This window comes from Muscardinus avellanarius (genome assembly GCF_963383645.1).
Source record: "Muscardinus avellanarius genome assembly, chromosome: 1".
Taxonomy (NCBI): Eukaryota; Metazoa; Chordata; class Mammalia; order Rodentia; family Gliridae; genus Muscardinus; species Muscardinus avellanarius.
In genome coordinates, this window is record NC_137786.1 from 237140560 (window position 1) to 237168035 (window position 27476).

General features: G+C 55.3%; 1 protein-coding gene across 1 annotated transcript in view; it reads left to right on the plus strand.

Moving 5' to 3' along the window:
* Positions 1-3410: 3410 nt before the first annotated feature.
* Positions 3411-27476, plus strand: part of CARS1 (cysteinyl-tRNA synthetase 1) — a gene marked incomplete at both ends in the record, with an annotated part of 48639 nt that continues 24573 nt past the window's right edge. The window contains 7 exons of the mRNA XM_080693776.1: positions 3411-3435; positions 16160-16408; positions 18341-18432; positions 20278-20366; positions 20910-21006; positions 21589-21687; positions 22796-22945. Of these exons, the coding sequence (XP_080549902.1) occupies positions 3411-3435; positions 16160-16408; positions 18341-18432; positions 20278-20366; positions 20910-21006; positions 21589-21687; positions 22796-22945 (801 nt within the window). The remainder of the gene's footprint in view (positions 3436-16159; positions 16409-18340; positions 18433-20277; positions 20367-20909; positions 21007-21588; positions 21688-22795; positions 22946-27476) is intronic.

The window sequence follows — 27476 nt, forward strand, 5'->3', positions numbered from 1 at the left end:
GTTGTGTTTCATAGTGTGACAGTGGTGATCGTGTGTGTGCGCGCGCGCGCGATTTGCCGGGACTGCACCCAGGGGCATTCAACCTCTGAGCTGCACCCCCAGCCCTTATCTATTTTCTGGTACTGGGGATTGAACCGAGGGTCATTCTACCTTCACGCTAAAGGCCCCCCCCCTTTTAAACAGAGTCCTAGGTTGATAAGACTACTTGCTGAGGCATTCCTCACACTTGCGATCTTCCTGTACTAGAATTACAGGCCTGTGCCACTGCACCCAGCTCCTATCTATCTATCTATGTATTTATTTATTTATTTATTTATTTATTTATTTTTGTGGTACTGGAGATTGAGCCCTGGAATATTCTACCCCTGAGCTACACCTCCAACCCTATTTTTTATTCTTTTTTTTTTTTTTTTTTTTGGCACTGAGGGTGGAACCCAAGGGCTTTACTACATCTGGGCTATACCCTCAGACCTATTTTATATTTTATTTGGAAACAGGGTCTCACCAAGTTGCTGAGAGCCTCACTAAGTAGCTGAGGCTGACTTCGAACCTGTGGGATCCTCCTGTCTCAGCCTCCCAAGCGCTGGGATTACAAGCGTGCGCCACCACGCCGGCTTATTATTATTTTTAAAGGTACTGGGGTTTAAACCCAGGGGCATTCTACCTCTGAGATATACCCCTAGCCCTTCTTATTTTTTTTTATTATTTTTAAGGTACTCAGGATTGAACTGAGGGGCATTCTACCTTTGAGCTATATCTCCAACACCCCCAGACCTTTTTTTTTTTTCTCTCTTTTCTTTAAATTTTGAAACCGGGTCTTACTAAGTCCTGAGGCTGATCTTGAACCTGTGATCCTCTGGTCTCAGCCTCCCAAGTACTGGGATTATAGGCTTATACTACCACACCCAGCTTAGTTTTTGTTTTGAAACACAGTCTCACTACTTGCTGAGGCTCACCCTGAACTTGTGATCTTCCTGTCTCAGCCTCCCAAGTACTGAGGTTACTGGATCTGTGCCACCACTCCTGGCTACTAATTTTTTTTATTCCATTGCTATATTTTTTTGTGGGCGGGGGGTCCTGGGGGTGGAACCCAGCGGCTTTTCTACCTCTGGCCTATACTCCCAGACCTATTTTATACTTTTTATTTGGAAACAGGGTCTCACTAAGTAGCTGAGGCTGGCTTTGAACCTGTGCGATCCTCCTGTCTCAGCCTCCCAAACTCTGGGATTACAAGCGTGCGCCACCACACTCGGCTTCCATTCCTATCTTAATTACTAATATGTGCAATCACATGTCACACTTCCAACAGTGGTATAAGGTTACAGAGAAGCCGAGGAAGGGTTAAGGGGCTCAGGATTTAAGGAGACCAAATCACAGGGTCCTACAGTTGCAAAGAATGACTGCAGACTGGCCCTGGTGGCGCACACTCGTCATCCCAGTTGTTGAGAGGCTGAGACAGGAGGATCGCAGGTTCTCAGCCAGCCTCAGCAACTTAGCAGGCCCTCAGCAACTTTGTGAGCTCCTGTTTTAAAATAAAGAATAAAAGCTGGGGGTGGTGGCACACTGCTTGTAATCCCAGTACTTGGGAAGCTGAGACAGGAGGCTTGCAGGTTCAAAGCCAGCCTAGGCAACTTAGTGAGGCTCTCAGCAACTTAGCAAGACTCTGTTTCCAAATAAAAAATAAAATAGGTCTAGGGTTGTAGCCTAAGGTAGAAAGCCTATGAGTTCTAGCCCCAGCAGTACAAAACATAAATAAAAAATAAAAAATAGGCCTGGAGTGTAGCTCAGAGGTAGAATGCCCCTATGTTCAATTCCTAGTACTGCCAAAAAGAAAAGAAAAGAGAAAAAAAGAGTCACTGCAGGTGGAGTTAAAGAACCAATCCCAAATCTTTCAACCCCAGCAAAAGGGTTGGGACTCACACTGAGCTGGGGCTGAGGTCTGAGCGAGGGGGTGGTCCCTTACTTGGGCATGGACCTGGGCGAGTCTTCTGAGCAGTGACCAGGCCATGGGCCCGCGTGCTGTGCCACTGTCTTGACATGTTCCTCTCTTTAGTTCTTTGAAGAAGGGGTTGCACCTGATGTGATAAGGAGCTCCTGCATCCGTCATTCCTGATCTGCTGTGACATACCCGTTTGTCGCATGCACTCCTGGTTTAATTCATACGTTCACATGTGGTAGTTTTTGTTTTGTTTGTGGGTCTGGGAATGTAACCCAGGGGCATTTAACCCATGAGCTACCCCCCCCGCCTTATTATTATTATTATTATTTATTATTATTATTATTATTATTATTATTATTATTATTATACTGGGGATGGAACCCAGGGGCATTCTACCTCCATGCTACACCCCCAGCCCTATTTTTTATTCTTTATTTTGAAATGGGGTCTCACTGAGTTGCAAAGGGCCTCATTAAGTAGTAGCCGAGGCTGTCTGAGAACCAAGATCCTCCTGTCAGCCTCCCAAATTTTGGGATTATGATTTATTTTATTAATTTATTCTTATTTTTTATTTTTTGCGGTACTGGGGATGGAACCCCGGGTCTTTGTACCTCTCAGCTACACCCCCCTGCCCTCTATTTTAGTCTTTATTTTGAAACAGGGTCTCACTAAGTTGCGGAGGGCCTCACTAAGTAACTGAGGCTGTCGGCGAACCGCGATCCTCTGGTCTCAGCCTCCCAAGTGCTGGGATTACAAGCCTGCGCACCACGCCCGGCTCACAGGTGGTAGTTTATGTTGGCATGAAAACATCACTTGTCGATTTGCGTCTGATACCTGGTTGTGTTGGGCAGTTGGCGGCTGTTTACTTGTACAAGCGTGCTGTAGAGTCATCCTACCTTGGCAGCTTTGCATACAAGGAAGCTTCCAGACACCCTGGGCGCTCTGCCCCCCCTGGCCAGGGCAAGTGGCCCTGACTTTCTCACATTCTTGGGTTTGTGCTGGGGTCATCTGCCTGCGGCCCTCTGCCTGGAGCGCCTGCCTGCCGGCCCATCCCATCTTCCTCTCGCTCCTTTACCTGCCCCCCCCCACCGTGGGCCGGACTGGTCAGCGTCCCGGGGCTCGGCCATGGGTCCCAGGCTGCAGAGGGGGATCGGGCTCGGCCCGTCCCCGGCGCCTGCTGGTCAGGCCCGGATCAGCGGGTGCCCACGGCTCGCCGGCCCCCGGGAGCCTGGCCGGTCAGGCGGCGGCCAGCGCATCCCCGGGGCTCGCCGGCCTGTCTAGCCCGGAGCGCCGCCGCGCAGCCCACGCCTGAGGCCCGGCATGCCGCGCGCGCGGCGTCGGTGTCGCGTTGCCTAGCGACGGGGCAGGTCCGGAAGGCGGCCGGGCGGGCGGGGCGGGACTTCCGGGGCGGCGGTTGCATCAGATTCTGGGAAGCGTCCGTCGCTGCGGCCGCGCTCCCGGCTTCGCAGCGATGGCAGGGTGCTCGGAGGAGCAGGGTGAGTGCGCGGCCGGCGGGCTCGGGCCCGGCCGGGGCGGAGGGGCGCGGGGACGCGCGCGGCGGACGGAGGTGCGCGGCGCTGGCGACTGCCCGCCCGCGCCCGCGCCCGGGTCTGCGGGTTCCGGACCAGCAGGGTCCGGGCCAGGGCTGCGAAGGCGGCGGACCCTTGGGGCGCCACAGGCCAGGCTCTGGGCACGGCGGGCACCGGGGCGGGCAGAGCCAGGCCCGAGCTCTGAGGACAGCAGGGGCCTGGGGCGGTGGGGAGTGCGGGGCTCAGACTCTGAAGGCAGTGGGAGCTGAGCTGGGCAGGGGCCGGGATCGGAGCGGCTTTGGGGGCCGGTGGGCAGGGCAGGGCTGAGGCAGTGGGTTCCCAGGCTTGGCAGGACAGGCCTTGGTTCTGAATGCGATACACAGGATCCCTGCAGGCTGGGGTGCCGCCGACCCCAGCGGTGGGAGGCGCCCCCTCCCCAGCCCGTTTCCTCGCCGGGTTGGGGCTGGGACCTCCTTGCATTCCCGGCTGGGAGGTGGCCCGTGGTCAGACAGCCAACTCCAGCAGAGGCCTGGGTCGGACTCACCCCCTTCTGCCCCCGCTGGACTTTGGGGGGTGAGGCAAGGCTCAAGGTTGTTTTGGTTTTCTGCCCAGCCAGGTGGGTGGAAGGAGCCTGAGGTTGGTGCTTCAGGAAGTAGGGCAGAGGAAGCTGGGGTTATGTATACACACACATAAAAGGGCTTGGGGTTTTATGACGGCTTTCATCTCAGCTGGGCCATCAGTCACCGTTGGGATGTGTCTCGCCAGAGCATCACTTCCCGCTTTATGGCCTGCCTGGGAGGTTCCATGAGGAGAGTCCTCTCAGCCCCCCAGGTCACGCATGTGACTCGGGTAGACCAGGGTCATGGTGAGGAGCAGTAGTCTTTTCTTTTTATTTTTTATTTTTCCTCTGAGATACTGGGGGTAGAACCCAGGGCCGTTCTACCTCCAAGCTACACTCCCAGCCCTATTTTTTTGTTACTGTTCTTTTTTTTTTTTTTTTTTTTTCTTCAGTACTGGGGATGGAACCCAGGGGCATTCTACCTCCGAGTTCTACCCCCCGCCCTATTTTTTATTCTTTATTTTGAAACAGGGTCTCACTGAGTTGCAAAGGGCCTCACTAAGTAGTAGCCAAGGCTATCTGAGAACCAAGATCCTCCTGTCAGCCTCCCAAATTTTGGGATTATGATTTATTTTATTTTTCTGCGGTACTGGGGATGGAACCCAGGGGCATTGTACCTCTGAGCTACACCCCCAGCCCTATATTTTGAAACAGGGTCTCACTGAGTTGCAAAGGGCCTCACTAAGTAGCCGAGGCTGGCCGCTAACCCAGATTCTCCTGTCTCAGCCTCCCAAATGCTGGGATTACAAGCGTGTGCCACACGCCCAGCTCAGTAGGTCTTTTCTTTACTGTTCCTTCTGCAGAATTTTAGGTCCTAGACAGCAGAGACCAAGGCAGAGCCTGCCAGTCAGGAGTAGACTTGGTAAAGGAAGTGTTCTAGGTGTAGGTTTTAGTTTCTCTACTGGAAAAAATGAGATGTTAGTTCTGCCATCTCCCTTCCCTCTCCCCGGTGTAGGTGGATCCAAGACCTCAGGGGTGTCCTGTGGCCTCACTCCTGAGGCCTAGGTGAGGGGAGCCTGGTGACGTGGCTGCCTGCCCTGTTCCCGGTGGCAGGTACCCACCTTCCAGGCACACAGCATTCCGCTCAACTGGTGTGCCTGGATTCCAGCTCCGTCTCCACCCGCCCTGCACTCAGGCAGCCCTCTAGTTGTCCACCCCAGACTCTTGGGAAACCGGAACATGGCTAACAACCCGGCCCTGGAGCCTGGTCAGGAGGCTGGGGTTCCCACCCTGTCCCTCCTCACACCAACACCAGGGTAGGGTGATAGTTCTCACCCCAAGGTAAGAACTTGGTATTAAGTGAAATAAAGGATATACAGGACTTCGAAGAGTGCCTGGCATATAATAGGCACCCGTGTCTGTGTCAAAGGTTGGAACCCGTTTCTTTGGGGTGGGGGGTTGCTACTAGGGATTGAACTGAGTGAGGGGCATTTTACCTTACAACTACACCCCTAGCCCTGTTTTATTTTTATTTATTTATTTATTTATTTGAGTGGGTACTGGGGTTAGAATCCAGTGGCATTCTACCTCCGAGCTACACCCCCAGTCCTATTTTTTTATTCTTTATTTTGAAACAGAGTCTCACTGAGTTGCAAAGGGCCTCAATAAGTAGCTGAGGCTGGCCGCGAACCGCCATCCTCCTATCTCAGCCTCCCCAATGCTGGGATTACAAGCGTGCGGCACCGTGGCCAGCTTTTATTTTTTATTTCAAAACAAGGCCTCACTAAATTGCTGAGACTGGCCGTGGACTTATGATCCTCCTGTCTCAGCCTCCCAAGTACTAGGATTACAAGCATGCTCCACCATGCCTGGCTTTCTTTGTTTTTTAAATAAAAGTGTATTTAGCTCATTTGTAAACATAAGTGGCAGATTGAGGGATTTTCATTTGTTTCCTGTGTTTTTTGTTTGTTTGTTTGTTTGTTTTTACGGCACTGGGATTGATCCCAGGGGCATTCTACCTCCAAGCTGCACCCTCAGCCCTACTTTTTATTTATTTTGAAGTTGTTGTGGTCTCATGAAGTAGCTGAGCCTGGCCTGATCCTCCTACCTCCGGCTTTCAAGTACTGGGATTAGAAGCGTGCGCCACCACACCCGGCTGCATGTTTATTTTTAATTCTCTCAAACTTGTAGGCTTGTAAGCATTGGCATGTTTGGGGGGATCATTCTGTTGGTTGGGGTGAAGCCCCAGCTGCCTGGGAGCGGATGGGTCTTCTCAGCCCAAAGCCGCAGGGCCTCAGCCCTGGCAAGCACACTGCTCTTTCCCCTGGGCCAGTGGACCTTCCCTAGGCTGACCCTCAGAGGCTGGAGCCGTTCCTCCTTCCACACCTGCCAGGAGACTGGAAAGAACAAAATGATAAAGTCCTCTCATTCCCTACTAGATACCTTCTGTGTGTGTGTGTGTGTGTGTGTGTGTGTGTGTGTGTGTGTGTGTGACTGAGGATGGAACCCAGGGGCATTCTACCTCTGAGCTATACCTCCCGCCCCGAGTTTTTTTTTTCTTTATTTTGAAGCAGGGTCTCACTGAGTTGCAAAGGGCCTAAGTAGCTGAGACTTTCCGCGAACCACCATCCTCCTGTCTCAGCCTCCCAAATGCTGAGATTACGAGTGTGCGCCACCACGCCCGGCTACTGGAGACCTTGGTATTGTGGGTTTCCAGTTTCTTGATATTTATTGCTGGTTTCCAAGGTTGGCTTCATCAAAGGTGGCCATCTTTCCGGCTCTATAAAGGAGGCCCTACTTCCGCACTATCTTCTGTAAGTTGCCTCAGAACACATGCTTCTCCCTCGTGATCTTGGGTCCCTGCCCGCCTGTCCTCTGCAGTGTTCCTGCCGGTGGGTGACAGGCTGGGACTCTAGCACTGGCTCATCTTGGGTGCCGGGAGGATGGCAGTCATCTGGGGCCTTTTTCTGCCAACTTGGCACATCACTGCTGATGGGTCAGAGTTAAATTTGTACGCAGAGTTAAATTTGTAATCACTTTGTAAACACAGGCAGCGTTTCTCAGCTGCACAGGGAACTGCTCTAAAAGTATTACATCGAGGTGGGTGTGTATTACAGGCACAGCCTGTAATCCCAGTACTTAAGAGGCTAAGACAGGAGGAAATCAGGCTGGAGGCCAGCCTCAGCAGCTTAGCAAGGCCCTCAGCAACTAGGCGAGACGCTATTTCCAAATAAAAAATACAGTAAGGCAGCGGGTGTAGCTCAGAGGTAGACCGCCCCTGGGTTCCATCTCCGGCACTCCACCCCCACCCTCACGCTTACTACATCTCTTCTCACTCGTATCCATTGGAGCTGCTCGCCGCAGATGCTGGTGTATCTTTCTGGGCAGATGAGAACCCTGAGGTCCAGAGAGGTCAAAAGAGCCTGCCGTCTTTCAGTTATCCAGAGGCAGAGCCAGGCTGCCACCTGGGCAGCCGGACGGCAGCAGGGAGCTGCCCGCCGCACTCTGCTGCCCGGCAGATGCTGCTCCAAGCAGCTCGGGACCCGAGAACAGTAAAGCAGGCCAGAGAACAGAGTCGCCCGCTTTGCAGTGTCCCCCCAAACGGAGGCGGTGCACCTGTCACCAGGAAGCCTGGAAATTCTGCAGGGTTCTCAGCTTATGTGGCAGAAAGGAATTTTCAGCACGCGCTGGTCAGAGAAAAAGACGAAGGTTTATTTAGGAAAGTGAGGGATGAGGTATTCAAGGGGGAAGGCCGGCCATCTCAGGAGTGGGGTCGCGTCCCAGCAGATCTTTGCAGCCTTTTCAGTTCCTTTATAGAACCTCCATGACAGCGTGCGTGGGGTTGCACAGTGACGGTCTGGACTTTTTTGGGGGAGAACTGGGAATTGAATCCAGGGCATTACATCCCTAACCCTATTTTTTATTTTTTTTTTATTTTTTAGCTTTTGCAGGTCTGGGGATGGAACCCAGGGGCATTTGACCTCCAAGCTATACCCCCTGCCCTATTTTTTATTTATTTTGAAATGGCCTCACTAAGTAGCTGAGACTGTCTTCAGAACCGTGATCCTCCCGTAACCTCCTGAATGCAGGGATTACGAGCATGTGCCACCACACCCGGCTTATTTTCATTTTTAAGTCGTGGAGGGCCTCACTAAGTAGCTAGGCCGACTGGGAACCTGTAATCCTCAGGTCTCAGCCTCCCAACTACTGGGATTACAGGCAGATTACTGGTGCCAGATCCTTGGGTCCCTGGCGCTGGTGGCTGGTGGCTGGGCTGTGCCTGGTCTTTGTCTTCCCTAAGGGACCCTTTGTGGAGCACCTCTGGAGTCTCTGGTGGGAGAGGGGCCCTTACAGATTAAGGGTGGGGCTCTGAGGCTTCTGCCTAAAACATACCCTGTAAAGTGGAGTTAGGGATTATGAACTCTCCAGATTTTTGGGGGGTGTGTGTGGTACTGGGGATTGAATCCAAGGGCTTTCTACCTCCAAGCTATACCCCCAGCCCTAAATTTTGAAACAGGGCCTCACTAAGTAGCTGAGGCTGGCTTTGAACCTTTGATTCTCCTGTCTTAGCCTCCCAAGTACTGGTATTACAAACATTGGCCAGCACGCCTGGCAATTCTCCAGCTTTTATAACTTTTTTTTTTTTTTTTTTTTTTTTTTTGGCGGTACTGGGGATGGAACCCAGGTGCATTCTACCTCCAAGCAACACCCCCACCCTAGTTTTTATTCTTTATATTGAAACAGGGTCTCACTGACTTGCAAAGGGCCTCACTAAGTAGCTGAGGCTGGCCGCAAACCCAGATTCTCCTGTCCCGGCCTCTTGAATGCTGGGGTTACAAGCGTGTGCCCCACGCCCAGCTTATAACTGTATTTTCCTTTCTCTTCCAATTTGTCCTCTTTCTGTCTAGTATTTGGTTTCTTCTACCTCACACCAGGGTGTCAGCTACAGATGTTTGGTCCTCCTTTACCTCAGGATGGAGTCTTAAGGGGAGCGCCCTCGGTGCCCACCAGGCCTTTGCCGGCATCGAGGCCCCTGCCTGGTGGTGGCGTCAGCTGGTCACACCGCTTGTCCTGATGAAGTCCTTAGCACCAGCAGCCTCCTTCCCAGAAAGGAGGCAGGTGGTGAACCCACTCCCTGGGAGAGGTGATGTATGGGGGCCGCCCTGGGGAAAGTGACCACCTTCTGCACCTTGGACTCCAGGAGTGGGCGGAGTCACCTCTAAGGAGGAGTCAGGAGCTGGAGCTGGTTCTCCCTGGACCCATGGGGGCGGTGCTTCTTGAGCGCTGCTAGCGCAGGGTGGGTGGAGCCCCACTGGAGGCCCGTGGGGCCAGGACGAGGAGCGGCTTGGACAGGTGGCCCTGGGAGCTGAGAGGAGCCGCGTCTAGGGAAAGGGAGTGATCACCAGGTGGGGTGTTGCTGGGCCCCTTTCCAGCCCTGGGGGCTGAACGTGGGGTGCTCTGCCACCCAGCTACATCCACAGTGTTTAGTGTTTTGTGTATTTTGAGACATGGTCTTGCTAAGTTCCCAGGCTGGTTTTGAACTTGTGGTCCTCCTGCCCCGGTCCTCTGTCTGGGGTTGCAGGATCGCACCACTGTGGTAAGGTAAGAGATGTGCATTTCAGCGGGTCCCCGTGTCCCCCTCCAGGGCTTCTCGCTGCACTGGAGCTGGGAGTCCGCTGGGGGTCTGTCCTGCCTGGAGGTCCTCACCAGCCACCTCCCAGGCCCAAGAATGTGGCTCCAAGGCCCAGGTGCTGCCGAAGCTGCAGGTGTTGGGTGTCAGGGAGAGCCCCGAGGAGGGAGCCCGGGGCACTGAGCGGCCCAAGTGCTGATGGGAAGGGGTGGAGGAAGGGGGCCTGTGCGCCTGGGTCAGGACAGGAGTTTGGTTCCATTCCTGCTCTGAGTGCTTGTACAGGAGAGGTTTAGTAAACACTCTCAGCCTCCTTGACCATGATAGCCAGCTCCTCTCAAGCATTCCCACCATCAGAGGGCACTGTCCTTTTAATGTATGTATGCATTTGTTTTTTATTTATTTTCATACTGGGGATTGAGCTCAGAGGCGTCCTCCCTCAGGCTACATCTCTAGTCCCTTTTGTTTTGAAACAGGATCTCGCCAGGTTGCTGAGGCTGGCCTTGAACCTCTGATCCACAGGCTGGGAGGCCCAGAGGAGGGCCCTGGCCTTTGATGTGTTTAGGGACTGAACTGCACCTCTGCCTGGTGGCGGTGTTGGCTCTCCTGGTGGAATTGGACCTGGCACGTGCAGGCTCGGAGGCCGGCTTCGGGGGGCCTGAGAGGCCACCCGCAGCCCACAGGTGTTCTGCCACCTGGCACCAGGCGGCCACCGGGCCTGGCTCCAGCCCACCACCCTGGAGAGCTGGCCAGGTTTTGTTTCCTCCAGCCGCACCACCAAGCGCAGCTAGCACAGTCAGCCAAATGACCTCCAGCTGCGCTGCTGGGAGTGTCCCTGGCCGCCCCCTGGGTGGTCTGGGCTGCACCCCAAGGTGCCTTTGGAAAGGAGCGCGTGGCCCCTCCGGGGAGCTCTTTGGGAGCAATGGTGTGATTATGGTGATCATCTTAATGCCAGAGCAATTACAGTAATGATGGTGGCGCTGGGCGCTGACTGCGCGCCGGTTCTTAAACATTTTATGTGTTGTACTCAGCGCTCCGCAGCTTTACGAGGCACACGCTGCTATGAGTGGAGCTTACACACAGGAAGGCAGGTGCGCAGCCTGGGCTGGCCGCCTCCCAGCGCCGCCAGAGCGGCCCGCCGTGCCTTGGGTTCCTGGAGCCTCTTCCCCAGACGCCAGCGCTCTTGCAGCAGCTGGGCCTATAGTCCCCGGGCTTGGGAAGCTGAGACAGGAGGATCACAGGTTTGGGGTCAGCCTGAGCAACTCAGTGAGGCCCTCGGCAACTTGGCAAGACCCTGTTTCAAAGCAAGAAATAAAAAGGGCTGAGAGTGTGTAGCTCAGGTAGAATGATCCTGGTTCAACCCCAGTAGCTCCCCCCAAAAAAGTGTTTCATTTAGTGCTAGTAGTTAATAAGGTCACTAGACAGTGTATGTTTTTCTCATAAAAGTCATGTGCTTAGTGTAGAAAATCTGAGCAATGGAAAAAAGTGGAGCCAGGCGTGGTGGCGCACGCTTGTAATCCCTGCGCTTGGGAGGCTGAGACAGGAGGATCGCGCAGGTTCGAAGCCAGCCTCAGCTACTTAGTGAGGCTCTCAGCAACTTAGTGAGACCCTGTTTCCAAATAAAGTATAAAATAGGTCTGGGAGTATAGCCTGGAGGTACAAAGCCCCTGGGTTCCACCCCCAGTACCATAAAAAAAATAAAAAGACTAAAGCCTGGCATGGTGGCACATGCTTGTAATCCTAGCATTCAGGAGGCTGAGACAGAAGGATCATAGTTCGAGGACAGCCTTAGCTACTACTTAGTGAGGCCCTTTGCAACTCACTGAGACCCTGTTTCAAAATAAAGAATAAGAAATAGAGCTGGGCGTGGTGGTGCACGCTTGTAATCCCCGCGCTTGGGAGGCAGAGATGGGAGGCAGAGACAGGAGGATGGCGCAGGTTTGAAGCCAGCCTCACTGGCTTAAGAGACCCTGTTTCCAAATAAAAATGTAAAAATAGGTCTGGGAGTGTAGCCCAGAGGTAGAAGGGTTTCCAGGAACCCCAGTACCACAAGAAAGAAAGAAAGAAAGAAAGAAAGAAAGAAAGAAAGAAAGAAAGAAAGAAAGAAAGAAAGAAGGAAAGAGAGAAAGAAAGGGTGTAAAGCTTGGAGGTATGCCTCTGGTTCCATCCCCAGTACCGCAAAAAATAAAAATTAAAAAATAAATAAATAGCCAGGCGTGGTGGCGCACGCTTGTAATCCCCGCGCTTTGGAGGCAGAGACAGGAGGATCGTGCAGGTTCGAAGCCAGCCGCGCTGGCTTAAGAAACCCTGCTTCCAAATAAAAATATAAAATAGGTCTGGGAGTGTAGCCTGGAGGTAGAAGGGTTTCCATGAACCCCAGTACCACCAAAATAAATAAATAAATAAATAAATAAACAAAATGACTAAAAAATAGGGCTGGGATTGTAGCTCAGAGGTAGAATGCTTCAGGGTTCCATCTCTAGTATGGGAAAAAAATGGGACTGGGGGTGCAGCTCGGAGGTAGAATGCTCCTGGGTTCCATCCCCAGTACCTAAAAAAAAAAAAATTGGGGGGGGGGGAATAACCACTTGTAACCCTGCTCATTGAGGACTGCCGCTGCCCACATCTGGGCCAGTCCCCGGTGGGCCCACGGGAAGGGTGAGTGTTTTTGCCTGCGGGCGCTGAGCCTTCCCGGGCACTGTTGCGGCATGAGAGCCCCCCTCCCCCCGCTGTCGGCTGAGTCGGCTCCTCTAGCAGTGCAGTGTCTACCAAGGGGCAGCAGCTTCAGAGTGATGCGGGAGCCCTGGAGGACACGCTGGCCAGCGCTGGCCCGGGCAGGGTCTCTAGCGTCCGGCTAGTGGCCTTTGCCTTCGTCCTGGGCAGAGGGCTCCACGCAGGAGTTGCATGCTGGGCTAAGACTGCAGTTTGTGTAGGGCTGCATTTTCCTGGACCGGGCCAGCGGGGCTCCCGCCTGCCACGGCAGGGGCTGACTCCCCCTGGAAGGAGGGGTGCAGGGCTCACACGGGCGCTGCCCCTCCCGGCAGAGTGGCAGGCATGCCGGGCTCCCGCACTGTGAGTGCACCCCGGGGCCTGGGGTGCTGGGCCAGGAGGAGCTGGCACCTTGGCAGGGACAGCGTCTGCGTCTGTTTCTCTGCTTCCTCGATGGCTTGGAAAGCTGAAGGGGGGCGACTTGCTCTAGGACCACCAGGGGCCTCTCTGTGCTTGAGCAGGGGCTCATGCTGAGGGAGCTTTGGGGTGAGGACGGCCATCCCAAATGCTAGCTCCACGACACACCGGGTCCCTCTGCAGAAGGGCGCAGAGACCCTGGAGCAATGATAGGTGGATGCCAGCCCTACGGGGGCAACAAGTAAGATGTCAGGGGTACCACGCTGTGCTCACACCTCCCTGGGCACCTTCACCCAGTGTCTGGAAAGTTCCAGACGGTTCTGGAAGGGCACTAAGAGAGCAGACCGGAGGGCGAGGGTGGGGGCAGTGAGCACTTGGAGCAGGAGTCCTCGACCCCATGGGGAAGCTGAGCCCAAGCAGAGCTCTGAAGGAGGTGAGGGGCCCGGTGGTGCCTGGGGGGGCAGGTGGCACGTGTGAGACCAGCATCGAGCAGAGGGGCCGGGCCAGCGTGGACAGAGGGGCTAGGCCAGCATGGACAGAGGAGCCAGCCCGTGTGGGAGGTGGTGAGGTTTAGGGAGCTCTTTCTCCACAGGGCGACCTGGCTGGGCGGGCGTGCAGGTGTCTGGAGCAGTTCAGGTGAGAGTGGGCTGGACCTGTGCTGCCGGCCAGGGAGCCGTGGGGGGCCTGGATTCTGCGCCCCATGGAGTGTGGGCCGGGGCGGTCTGGCGGGCCTTCTGCGCTGTTAGGAACGATGGTGTGCAAAGGGTTTGGTGCACAGTTTGGCTGAGAAGCACCGAAGGCCCAGGTGTTTGGCTGCACAGGGGCGGGGGCTGCTCTGTGGGGCTGTGGGCCGTGGCGGGAAGGCAGTGGGTTTCTGCCCAGCACAGCAGCCAGGTGGAGAGTTCAAGGAAGGCTCTTCTGGTTGGCAGCATGCTGTCCCCAGAGGGGAAGAGACTGGGCTCTGGGACATGCTGCCGCTGCCTGGTAGACGCTGGTCGGGACACGGTGTGGGGGGGGTCAGGCCGCAGCTTTGGGCTTCCCTCCAGCACAGAGTTGCCAGCACTCCTGTGTCCAGGAAGTGCCCTTGCCACCCTGGGAGGAAGGCTTCACAGCATCCGCACACTGCCCTGCCAGCTGTGTCAAGAGCCTGGGGTTCAGCTGGGCGTGGTGGCACATGCTATAATCCCAGCATTCAGGAGGCTGAGATAGGAGGATCGAGGATCACAGACAGCCGCAGCTACTTAGCAAGGCCCTCTGCAACTCAGTGAGACCCTGTTTCAAAATAAAGACTAAAAGGGCAGGGGTGTAGCTCAGAGGTCAAATGCCTCTGGGTTCCATCCCCGCTACTGCAAAAAAGAAAAGAAAAAAAAAAGAGAAAAAAAAAGCCCTGGGCTTGAGTGAGTTGGGGCCAGGCAGTGAGCTTGAGAGGGAGCGGGGAGGGCCCAAGATGAGAGGACAGGGTAGTTATTTGTGGGTCGCCTCTCCAGTCCCCCGGGCAACCGCGCATAGCTGGGGAGAGGTGATGGCGCACTCGCACCCTCAGCTGCTCGCCACGGGGCCCAGTGGTTGCAGTCCCCATGGCCTGTCCTGCGAGGCGGCTAGGAGGAGCCGCGGGGCTGCTCACCTCTTGGGCTTGCACAGGCTCTGTCCTCTGGCCAAGGGCCGGCACTGCCCGCCTGCTCTGCAGCAGGAGGCTGGGCCTGGGTCTGGGGGCAGCTTCCAATCCTTAACTCTCTGTGTCAAAGGTAAACACAGCCAAGCCCGGTATGGTGGCATATACCTGTAATCCCAGTACATGGGGGGCTGAGACAGGAGTACAGGTTCAGTGACAGCCTCAGGAATGTAGACCCTGTTTCAAAACAAGAAAATTTAAAAAATAGCCGGGCGTGGTGGTGCACGCTTGTAATCCCCGCGCTTGGGAGGCGGAGACAGGAGGATCGCACAGGTTCGTAGCCAGCCACGCTGGTTTAAGAGACCCTGTTTCAAAAATATAAAAATAGATCTGGGAGTGTAGCCCGGAATTAGAAGGGCTTCCAGGAACCCCAGTACCACACACACACAAAAAAAAATGGCTGAAGGTTTAGCATGGGAGTAGAATGACCCTGGGTTCAATCCCTAGTATCATACAAACACCAGAAGAAAGGGAAGAACCAGACCCAGTGGCACACACTTGTAGTACCAGTGCTTGGGGGCCGAGACAGGAGGATCGTGCAGGTTCGAAACCAGCCTCAGCTACTGAGTGAGGCTCTCAGCAACTTAGTGAGACCCTGTTTCCAAATAAAGTATAAAATAGGTCTGGGAGTATAGCCCGGAGGTAGAAAGGCCCTGGGTTCCACCCCCAGTACCACCAAAAAAAAAGAAAAGAAAAAGAAAGGGAAGGAAGAAGGAAGTAGCGAGCCAGCCGCCACAGCCCACGGAGCAGGAATCCTTTTCCTCGGTGCCCGCAGCAGCGGGGGTGGAGCCAAGAGCTTGAAGAGAAAATGGGAGGTGGGACGGCGGCCACGGCTGAGTGCCAGGGCGGCTGGGCCCCCCAGCGTGGAGAGCGTCTGCATCCTGGTGGATCCTTGTGGGGCGTGGCACTCATGCTGGTGGATGCCTTCCTGAGTCGGGGCAGGTGCGGGTCACAGCAGGATCCTGCGTGGCCCTCCCTGCACGAGGAGGGTGGGGCGTGGCCAGGTGTCCTGGGGCGGAGGTCACGGGGTGGCATGGCCACGGGCCCAGGGCCTGCAGCAAGGCACCCCTGCAGGAAGGGCCTTCGGCCTTTCTGGATAGTTTTTTTCTTCTCACCACTGTTGTGAGTTTTTCAAATTAAGGTGAAATTTACATGACATAAAACTAGCCTTTTTTGTGTGTGTGTGGTACTGGGGTTCCTGGAAGCCCTTCTACCACCAGGCTACACTCCCAGACCTATTTCATATTTTTATTTGGAAACAGGGTCTCTTAAGCCAGCGAGGCTGGCTTGGAACCCACGTGATCCTCCTGTCTCCGCCTCCCAAGTGCGGGGATGACAAGCGTGTGCCACCACGCCCGGCTTAAAACTAACCATTTTGAAGCCAGCAGCTTGGCGGCATTCAGCGCACTCCTGAGGTGTGCACACCGCCTCCTAAATTACCACAAGCCATTCCCGCAGAGTCACTCCCTGGCCCCTCTGGCAGTCGCCGATCTGTTCCTATGAATCTGCCTTGTCTGGATATTTTATATACAGGAAGGGGTTTCAGTTACAAGTGTCTCCTGTCTCCTCCCCGGTGGCCTCTGGGTAGCTTCCTGCCTGGCTGGCATGCCGGCCTCTGCCTTGCATCCCGTCCTCTGCCTGGCATGCCAGCCTCTGCCTCGTGCCCTCTGCCCGCCTCCCTGACCCCCTGTGCCCTCTGTCTTTGCAGCTGCTGACTACCGGTCCATTCTGAGCATTAGCGATGAGGCGGCCAGGGCGCGGGCCCTGGACAGGCACCTCAGCACGCGTAGCTATGTCCAGGGCTACTCCCTGTCCCAGGCAGATGTGGATGTGTTCAGGCAACTCTCCGCCCTGCCCGCCGACTCGAGCCTCTACCACGTGGCGCGGTGGTTCAGGCACATAGCCGCGCTCCTGGGCAGCCCCGGAGACAGAGGCGAGCCCTGCGGGCCCCACGCAAGTGAGTAGCAGCGGCTTCCCCTGCTGTCTGTCTGCTCCGCGGCCGTGCTCTCCCCCGCCCATGGGTGGCAGCAGACGCCCAGCCAGAGCCTCAGCCCGGGTCTCCAGCATGCGGCCGTGGTCCAGGTGCCATGTTGGTTGGGTCAGAAGCAGGACAGAATGGTGCCCCGTGGGGTAGGCCCTTGAGGATCAGGATGTCCCTGCCATGACCAGGGGCCCCTGGGAGCTCCAGTCTTGGGGTTCAGCCGGTACCTCGCCCCCCTTGGACTTGACTTGGCTCGTTTATTTTTGTTTGTTTATTTATTGGTGTGGGGGATTGGACCCAGGGGCGTTCTACCTCTGCTATTCCCCTAGTCCTATTTTACTTTTATTTTGAAGCAAGGTCTCGTTAAGTTGCTGACCCTCCTCTCTCAGCCTTCCCAGTTCTGGGATGACAGGCGTGCGCCACCATACCTGACCTCTTTGTTCTTTCCATAAGAGCACAGGTGTTTGTCCAGATGTCGTATCGTTAGATCCTAAAGCCTTATTATTGGCACTGAACCCTTGGTACCGGGGTGGAACCCAGAGGCGTTCTACTTCCAGGCTACGCTCCCAGTCCTACTTTGTTTTATATTTTATTTGGAAACAGGGTCTCACTAAGTTGCTGAGAGCCTCACTAAGTAGCTGAGGCTGACTTTGAACCCGCGCGATCCTTCTGCCTCAGCCTCCCAAGTACTGGGATTACAAGCGTGCGCCACCACGCCTGGCCCGGCACCGAACTTTTTAAAAATGAGAAATGTCTCCTTTCTGCACATGAAGATGAAGTCACCCGCATGGCTTCAGCCACAGCCCGCTGGGGAGGCTCAGCTCCCGGGTGGCCTGTGGCTTTCTGGGAACCCGCGAGTCCAAAACTGCCTGCGGCCGTGCTGCCTGCTGCCTGTGGCTGGGCATGTGTCCTACTCATGGGGGAGGCCGAGTGCTGTCTTCTGGCAGCCCCACTGGAGCCGCCTGGGCTTTCTAGATAGCGCCCGGGGGCTGGAACATGGCGCGGGCCTCCACCATGCAGGTGTCTGCCAGGTGCCCTCCTCCAGTCCCGGCCAGGGCTGAGAGCAGCCAGCTTCCTGAGGGTGGCAGGCCCAGATTGCAGGGTGCAGGAGCCGGCCTCCAGGTGATTAGAAAGTCCCCGGGTGCGCTCTGTCCAGTGTCCTGGGGTGCGAACAGCTACGCGTATGGTTTCTCCTGGCCCAGGGACAGAGTGGTGCCTCCCCAGGGTTTGCAGTCACCTCGTCTGTGTTAGTGGGAAGGGTTCACACCCTGTGCCATGTGGCAGCAGAGAGGCCGGCTGGCAGGCGGGGACAGAGGAGGAGGGGCTGCGCTGTGGCCGGCGGGGGAAGGGGGCCGCCGGGTAGTGTCCACAGTCGGAGCCCGCTCCGCTCTGCTGCGGGTCGGCACTGGCTGCGGCTGCTCGCTATCTGAGGTTGGAAAGGAGCAGAGGCAGGACGGGGCGTCGTCTCTCTGGCCTCTGCACCTGGCGGCTTGGAAGGCGAGTGTTCCACGAACTGTCCACAAACCCTCAGCTGGCCCGGGAGAGGGGTCCCGGAAACTGGGGACAGCCCATGTTGGGACAGCATGGCTGTGTCACGGTCAGGGAGCGTAAGGGGTCTGAAATTGCCTGCCAGCCAGCGAGGGGTGTTTGGGGGCGCGGTGGACGCCATTAGAGTAGTGGTCACGTGGGTGTGCTTGGGGCACAGTAGACGGCATTGGCATGGCTGCGGGGTGCTCTAGGGTGTTCCCGGGGTTCGGGTCGCTGTTGGACTCGCCCTCTGCAGGCTGGGGACCAAGTAGATGGGTACTTCGTGTCTCCCTGCCAGTCACGGCCCGTCCTCGAAGCCGGGTCTCAGGTGTGGTCGCAGTGTTGAGTGCTGCCAGGTGACGCGTGCCCTTCTGCCTCCAGGTAAAGGCCGGCGTGTGCAGCCTCCGTGGTCCCCTCCGGCGGGCACCGAGCCGTGCAAGCTGCGTCTGTACAACAGTCTCACCCGCAAGAAGGTAAGGAGGGCCAGGCGGCATGTGTGGGCCAGGTGCCCTCGCAAAGAGCCAGCTTGCCTGTCACGGGTCTGGCCTCTAGCTCAGGGACAGAGTTGCTCTGAAAGTTGGAAGCCTCGTGCCAGGCACCTGGAGGAAGTGTGCCTGCTGGCTTCTGGGCATGGCTTGCCCTGCCCAGACAGGCGTGCCCCAGGCTATTCCCCGCACCAGTGCTGGTGTGCCTGTGGGTCACTTGGCTGCCACTGGCAGGGCTGCGAGCCAAGCAGGTGGAGCCTGGCAGGGCTGGCTGCTGGTTGAGCGGCCTCGTTTGGGTGGTTCTGCGCAGGCTATGGCCAGTGTTTGGGGGTTTTTTGAGGGGGTGGTGGAACCGGCACTGGGGATTGAATTCTTTATTCTTTATTTTGAAACAGGGTCTCACTAAGTGGTGGTGGGCCTCACTAAGTAGCTGAGGCTGTCCACAAACCACGATCCTCCCGTCTCAGCCTCCCGAATGCTGGGATTACAAGTGTGCGCCACCACACCTGGCTTAATTTTGCTTTGAAACAAGGTTTTGCTAGGTTGCTGAGTCTCACTATGTTGCTGAGGTCACCCCAAACCTGCTATTTTCCTGTTGCTGCCTCTCAAGTACTGGGATTACAGGTGTGGACCACCACGCCGGCTGTAGCCAGGGGTTTTAAACAAGCCTGGGGTCCCACACAGGCTGGATTTTTTATCTGCGAGCATGCTTAGTGGGCAGAGAGACAAGTGTGGGCTACTTCATAATTTTGTTAGGGAATTTGTAAGTCCCGACACTCCCAGAGACAGATGGAAGTGTTGGGGTGGACTGGCCTCCAGCCAGGCTCCTGCGGGAGGGACAGTCCCTGGCCAGCTGCCCTCAGCCGTGGTGTCTTCACTGAAGAAAACGGGGGTACTGCCAACCCCCTGAGGCTGTTGCTGGGGCAGGCAGGACTGTAGCTTAGGGATGATTGTTAGTGGCAGTTGCTGATAAACAAGCGTCTCCACAAACAAGCCCCTCCCCTTGCCCACCGGCCTTCAGCAGGAGCGCCCCAGGAGGAAGGGGTGCACCGGAGGATGGCCCACCGTGGCTTTTATTTATGTATTTATGTAATTTTTGCAGGTCTAGGAATGGAACCCAGGGGCTTTTTTCTTTTTCTTTTTCTTTTTTCTGGTACTAGGGATGGAACCCAAGGGCCTTCTACCTCTGGGCTACACTCCCAGGCCTATTTTATATATTTTTTTTAATTTGGAAACAGGATCTCAAACCAGCAGAGGCTGGCTTCAAACCTGCGCAATCCTCCTGTCTCAGCCTCCCAAGCGTGGGGATTACAAGCGTGCACCACCATGCCCGGCTCCCAGGGGCATTTATTTGACCTCTGAGCTACATGCTCTGCCCTATTTTTTATTCTTTATTTTGAAACAGGGTCTCACTAAGTTGCAGAGGGCCTCACTAAGTAGCTGAGGCTGTCCACAAACCACGATCCTCTGGTCTCAGCCTTCCGAATGCTGGGATTACAAGCGTACACCACCAAGCCCAGCATCACTGTAACTTTCTGTAAAACAAAACATTCTGTGTGTGTGTGTGTTATCAGGGATTGAACCCAGGGGCATTCTACCTCTGAGCTACATCTCCAGCCCTATTTTTCATTCTCTATTTGGAAACAAGGCCTCACTAAGTAGCTGAGGCAGGCCGTGAGCCTGCGATCCTCCTGTCTCAGCCTCCCAGCTCCTGGGATCACAGAAGTGGTCCTCATTGCGTCTGTTTATGCACAGAAGAAGCCGGCGCGATGCTAGCTGTCCCTCTGCGGTTTCTTGAATTTCTTGTGACGGTGTTCCTTCATTTCTAACAAGGATGTGTTTATACCTCAAGATGGGAAGAAGGTGACGTGGTACTGCTGCGGGCCGACCGTCTACGACGCCTCTCACATGGGGCACGCCAGGTAGGCGTGGGGCACGAGGAGCCACACTGCCCCCCCAGCTCGGGGGGTCCCAGCGCAGTTTCTGTGACCTGCAGCCACGTGGGCCGTGACCCTCCTCGGTGCCCCCAGGGGTGGCTTGTGGAGGGCAGGTGGCTGCCGGGTGCAGGCCGCAGAATGCTTTTACCTGTGCAGGTTGGCTTCCCTTATGTGGAATGCTTGGAACCAGAAATGTTTTGGGTTTCAGACTCTAGAACAATCTCTTAGGCATAATGTGATAGCTTGGGGATTGGACCAGATCCAGGCACAGAGTTCATTTGTTTCATGTGCACCTTATACATACACATATACACGTAGACTGTCGGTCATTTTATACAATGTTTTTCGCAATTTTACGCATGAAACAAAGCTTCACCTGTGGAATTTTCCCCTGTGGCGCCATGTGAACGCTTGGCAGATGTCAGGTTTCAGCGCAATTTAATTTTCTGATTTGGGGTGCTTGGCTGGGTGTGTCCAGGTGCAGCCCAGGGTCCTGCACATGCTGACTGTCCGCTCTCGTGGCTGTAGGTCCTACATCTCCTTCGACATCCTGAGACGAGTGTTGAAGGACTATTTCCAGTATGACGTCTTTTACTGTATGAACATCACAGACATTGACGACAAGGTAAAGTAAGCATCCAGAGGAAAGGGTGCACACAGGAGGGAAGGGTACAGAGGAGGAAAGGGTACACGGGAGGAAAGGGCTCACACAGGAGGAAAGGGCGCACACAGGAGGAAAGGGCGCACACGGGAGGAAAGGGCGCACACGGGAGGAAAGGGTGCACACAGGAGGAAAGGGCGCACACGGGAGGAAAGGGTACACAGGAGGAAAGGGCACACACAGGAGGAAAGGCTGTACACGGGAGGAAAGGGCGCACATAGGAGGAAAGGATTCACAGGAGTAAAAGGTATACACAGGAGGAAAGGGCACACAGGAGGAAAGGTGCACAAAGAGAGCAGACGGGCGCCTGCATGTGAGGGCCGAGCAGGTTGAGTGTCCGTAACCCCTTGGCCCGCTCCTTAGCATGCAGAAGTTCCCTTCATCTCAGTCCAGTTCGCGGTAGGCTTGGTGTGCCGTGATGCCGCCACGTCTGGGCCCCGCATTTGTCCCCCTGCCAGCCTCACCCAGCTCGGGGTCTCGGAGCATGAGGGCGGCATGCTGAATGGGTGGGGTGGGCTCTGAGCACGACCCTTCCTTCTCCCCCAGATCATCAAGCGGGCCCGGCAGAACTACTTGTTTGAGCAGTACCGGGAACGGAAGCCGTCCGCCGCCCAGGTCCTGGAGAACATTCGCGCCGCCCTGAAGGTGAGCCCACGTCCTGTCCCCTGCACCCTGCGGCGGCCCTTCCTAGGTCACTGTCCTGGGGTACTGTGTGTCCTGGCAGAGCTTCACCAGTGCAGGCAGGGGTGCTGAAGGCAGGGTAGGCCCTGGCCTAGAGGAAATCACCAGGGCAGGTGTGCGGACACAGGGACGAGCAGGTGGCATCCGTCCGCGTAGAGGCAAGTGTCCGGCTACCGCTGACGGCGCTGCTCGCCAGCACTCAAGGTCGCCTGGCCAGTCGCACACGTGACGAAGTGCGGAGGCTACGCTCTGAAGTCTTCTGCGTTCAGAGATCTAACCTTCACAACTACTGAAGAAATCGGCTCTTTCCAGTTTAATGGTTTTGTTCTGTTTTCTTGTTTTGTTTTGTTTTGCGGTCCTAAGGATGGAGCCCGGGGGCATTCTAGTTTCAAGCTACGTCCCCAGCCCTATTTTTAAATTTATTTTTCTTTATTTTGAAACAGGGTCTCACTAAGTTGTGGAGGGCCTCACTAAGTAGCTGTCCCAAACGCTGGGATTACAAGCGTGCGCCCACACCCGGCTGAATGAGCATGATTTTAACTATGTTTGTATTACGTAGCATGAAGAATAAGGCATTTTATTCTCTTTAGTAACTGGTAGGTCTCCTTAGTAATTAGAAAGCTAATTGCTGGCGTGTTCACGGCATCTTCTGTCTGGAAGAGAAGGGAGGCGTGGCACTGGAATGCAGCTGGGGTTCAGGCCGCCAGGGCTGGTCCCTGTGGGCTGTGGGTGCCTCCAGGTGCAGGAGCCCCAGGCTTCGCGAGTCTCTGAATGTCCTGCCACGTGTGGTCGGTCCCTGGAGCACTTTTGAATGAGGACAACTGAGGCAGGGTGCGGTTTAGAGCCTGCCCAGCCACACGCAAGGGCCAGCACTAGAGCTTCTGGGCTAGGCGCTTGGGTCTCTTGGCCACCGCCTGCCGCTTGAGAAGGAGCCCGGGAGACGTGGTGTGAGCTGCTCTATCGCTGCACAGCGGTGAGGGATGCTGGCGGCTTCCTGAGCCCCGGCGCCAGCTTTATGGCCGGGGTTCCCACACACTGCTTGACAGCTCGGCTCTGTCTTTTCTGTTTGCAGCCGTTTTCGGTGAAGTTGAGTGAGACCACAGACCCTGACAAGAGGCAGATGCTGGAGCGAGTCCAGCACGCCGTGGAGCTGGCCCGAGAGCCGCTGGAGCGCGCGATGCACGCCGGCCTCCCCCGGGAGGAAGTTGACAGCCGCACACAGGTGAGCGCTTCCACCCGCTGCCCGCCATCTATATAAAGTGCTCTGCGCCGGATCAGCCTGGGTATTAGTCAGATGCCTGGTGGCCTGCTCTGGGATGGCTTGGAGGTGGTCCTCTCTCCCACCCTCCAGCCCCTTTATTTTATTTTATTATTATTTTCTTATTTATTTATTTATTTATTTATTTGCTGTACTGGGGATGAAACTCAGGGGCACTGTACCTCTGAGCTACACTCCCTAGCCCTATTTTTTAGTCAATTTATTTATTTAGTCAGTTTTGTGGTTCTTGGGGTGGAACCCAGGGGCATTCAACCTCTGGGCTACACACCCTGTCCTATTTTTTTCTGTTTATTTTGAAATAGGGTCTCACTAAGTTGTGAAGGGCTTCACTAAGTAGCTGAAGCTGTCCACCAACCATGATCCTCCGGTCTCAGCCTCCCAAATGCTGGGATTACAAGTGTGCGCCACCGCGCCCGGCTGTCTTTTTATTTTTTATATTTATTTATTTATTTATTTATTTATTTATTTATTTATTGGTGGTACTGGGGTGGAACCCAGAGGCTTTCTACCTCTGGGCTATACTCCCAGACCTATTTTATATTTTATTTGGATACAGGGTCTCACTAAGTTGCTGAGAGCCTCACTAAGTAGCTGAGGCTGGCTTCGAACCTGTGTGATCCTCCTGTCTCAGCCTCCCAAGCGCGGGGATTACAAGCGTGCGCCACCACACCGGGCATTCTTTTTACTTTTCTGAAAAAGGATCTCACTCAGGTGCAAAGGGCCTCGCTAAATAGCTGAGGCTGTCTGCAAACAACGATCCTCCGGTCTCAGCCTCCTGAATGCTGGATTACAAGCGTGCACCACCATGCCCCGCTCCAGCCCCTTTCCAGGCAGAGCTTCTGTAGCAGGACCTGGGAGCCGGGTGGGTCCCGCCCAGCACATCCACTGGGATGCAGGGAGCCTGCTGTGGGAGCATCTTTGCGACTGTCTTGTGCCTAGGACTGGAGGGCGCAGCGGCCGTGGGTCACTGAGGGCCTGGGCCTCGGACTGGGCAGCGCTTCTGTCATTGGGAAGGCCTCCTTAGGACAGGAAGAGGGCAGCGGGCGCTGAGCACAGGCGGCCCTTCTCCTTCCTGCCAGCGCCCCCTGCTGGCCGCCTTTACTCTGTCACCCGAGGAGCACAGTGCACACAGCAGTTGTCATCCCGCGCCCACTCGTGCCTGGCCTGGACCCCTGCCTGCCGTTTGCACACTTTCTCCTGTTTGGCGTTCCCCTCGGTGTCCTCTCAGGTGGCGGCTGGCGGCTTTGCGTGCTTGTGAGCGGCACGAGTCCCCTCCCCGCCCGTCCTGAGTCCCCGCCCCGCCGTCCTTCCCTTCGGTTGTCTGTGAGATGGCCACACGCGCTGCTGTCCTCCTCCAGCGCTGCCGCGGCCGAGCTCCTCGCCCTGCTTCGGGCCCCTTGCTCGGGTCTCCTCGTCTCTAACAGTGCTGCCAGAAAGATCGTCCCCAATCATTCCACTAACATCCTTGTTAAAAGAAAATGGTGAAGCCGGGCATGGTGGCACATCCTTGTCATCCCAGCATTCGGGAGGCTGAGACAGGAGGATCTGGGTTCGCAGCCAGCCTCAGCTACTTAGCAACTCAGTGAGACCCTGTTTCGAACTAAAGAATAAAAAATAGGGTTAGGAGTATAGCTTGGAGGTAGAATGCCCCTGGGTTCATCCCTCGTACTGCAAAATAAATAAATAAAAAATTTTAAAAATAAAGAGTTAAAAATAGGGCTGGGGTGTTGCTTGGAGGTAGAATGCCCCTGGGTTCCATCCCCAGTACTGCAGAAAAGAAGGAAGGGAGGGAGGAAGGAAGGAAAGAGAAGGAAAGAAGGAAGGAAGGGGCGGTGTGGAGCCACAGCATTTGCAGGTCTGCGCGCACATCGCCGCTGCTGTCGGCCATCACCACCGCCCACTGAACACTCCTCACCTTCCCAACCTGGACCTCTGTCCCGTTACTCTGACCCGCCCCTCGTCCCGTCCCTGGAACCCCATTCTTTCTGCCCATGAGCCTGACTGTTCTCGGGACCCCACATAAGTGGGGTCACAGTTTGGTGTCAGGCTTGATTCATTCAGCAGAGTGTCTTCAGGGTTCACCCGTGGGGTAGCGTGCGCCAGGATTAACTTCTAAGTGCGTTCGTCATGTGGATGGGCCCCGCTTGGCTTCTCCGCTCAGCTGGCAAGGGGCGCTGGGCTTGCTCACCTGTTAGCTCCCGAGGATGCGGCTGTGAGCACGGCCGGCAGGTGTCTGCACAGGACCTGCCTCTGGTCATTCCGTGTGTGTGCCCAGAAGTGGGATTGCCAGGTCGTCAGTCGCCCGTCTGAGGAGCGCCTCTGCCCCAGCACCTCCTCGTCCCCACCAGCGGGGCTCAGCCCTCGCCAGCGCTGCTCTAGGTCTTCCGGGGCATAGCCGCTCTGGTGGGTGGAAGCTGTCCTCTCCTGTGGCTTTGGTCTGCGCTCCCCCAAATGGCCAGGGATTGAAGCCTCTTGTTTCTTTGGGCCATAGAGCTGGGCCGTGGAGCATATATCTGGGTGACATTGGGATCCCCAACTGGGCCCTCACAGTCCAAGCTTCTTGGAAGGACTCATGGATTAACCTCAAGCTGACCTCTTTATTTATTTATTTTTGGGGTGTGTGTGATACTGGACATTTTACCTCAGAGCTACATCCTTTTTATTATTATTATTATTATTATTATTATTATTATTATTATTATTTTGAGACAGCATCTCATTAAGTTGCTGAAAGCCTTGCTAAGTTACTGAGGCTGGTCTTGAACCTGTGATCCTCCTGTCTCAGCCTCCAAAGTACTGGGATTACAGGTGTGCACCACCGCACCCAACTCTAGTTGTCATTTTGTCTGAGTTTTGCCACAGCGGCCCAGCAAGGACGCTGATGAGGCGGAGGTCTGGAGTAGGGCAGGGATTCTTCAGGGCCCATGCACGAAAACTTTCTTGCTTTTCTTCTCCATGTAGAACGTGACCTGCCACCCAACGTGGGGTCACCCCCACAGCCAGTCGTACAGTGCACCCGCTGGATGTTCTACAGTTCGTTTGTGGTGTTATTTTGGTCCTAGGAATTGAGCCCAGGGACAGTCTGCCTCTGAGGTCGCCCATGGCCACATTTACTTTTTATTCTGAAACAGGGTCTCACTAAGTGACGGCGGCTGCCTCAGACCAGTGATTCTCCGCCTCTTCCTTCCAAAGACTAGGTGCCACGCCTGGCCTAGTTCACTCAGTTTCGACACTTTCTATCTGGAAATGGTGTCAAGATCCCATAGGTGAGGGCCAACGCCCCGCCTCAGTGCCAGCCAGTGTAGGAGGTCGTAAGCCAGTGTGGCAGCACACGCCCGAAATTCCAGTACTTGTACTTGGGGGGCTGAGACAAGGAGGATCACAGGGTTGAGGTCCGTTTCAGCAACTTAGTGAGACTCTGTTTAAAAATAAAAGGGCTGGGGGCTGGGCGTAGTGGCACATGCTTGTAATCCCAGCATTTGGGAGGCTGAGACAGGAAGGTCATGGTTTGTGGCCAGCCTCAGCTACTTAGGCCCTTTGCAACTCAGTGAGACCCTGTTTGAAAATAATGAATAGGAAAAAAAATAGGGCTGGGGGAGTGCCTGGGAGGTAGAATGTCCGTGGGTTCCATTCCCAGTACTGGAAAAAAAAAGGCCAGGGGTATAGCTCAGAGGTAGAATGCCCCTAGGTACAATCTGTAATATCAAAAATATAAAAAGTAGATTGCCACTTGTATTTTTGACCAATCCGCTGTAGCTCTGGGATCCCAGGACTGCTCACACTCGGTCCCTTAACGTGCGAAGTGTGCACGCCGCTCAGGGAAGCATTCTACTTATATTCACTGGTTTATTCATGAGGGACGTCACAATGGATGCAGGTGGAGTGTCCTCACTGTCCAGGCCGCCGCCTCCAGTGCCCACACGCTCACCTGTCCAGAGCTCTCTGGACCTCATCCATCCCTCGGGTCCATGGCAGGAGCAGGAGCCAAGTGTCCGCATTAATATTGAGCAGTTCTCCCCGTCTCCTTGTCTGGCTGCAGCCGTGTGTTTACCTAGGACATCTTGGTTGCTTCCATGTGTTGGCAGTTTGGGTAGGGCTGCTCTAAGCCTCTGTGCGTGGGTTTCTGTGTAAACACAGCTTTCGGTTCCCTTGGGTGACTACCAAGGCGTGCAGTCGCTGGCTCATGTGGTTAGATTTTAGAGAAACTGCCAGGCAGCCTCCCAAGTGCCGCGCCATTTCGCTTCCCACAGGCCTGAACGAGAGCGCCTGCCACTCATCCTTGTTGGAGCAGGACGGGGGGGCCTTCAGGACTTGGACATTCTGATGGGCATACTGGTTTTGTTTTTTTGTTTTTGTGTTGTTGTTGTTGTTGTTGTTGTTGTTGTTGTTGTTGTTTTTGGTGGCTCTGGGGATGGAACCCAGGGGCATTCAGCCTCCAAGCTACACCCCCTGCCTTTTTTGTTTGTTTGTTTGT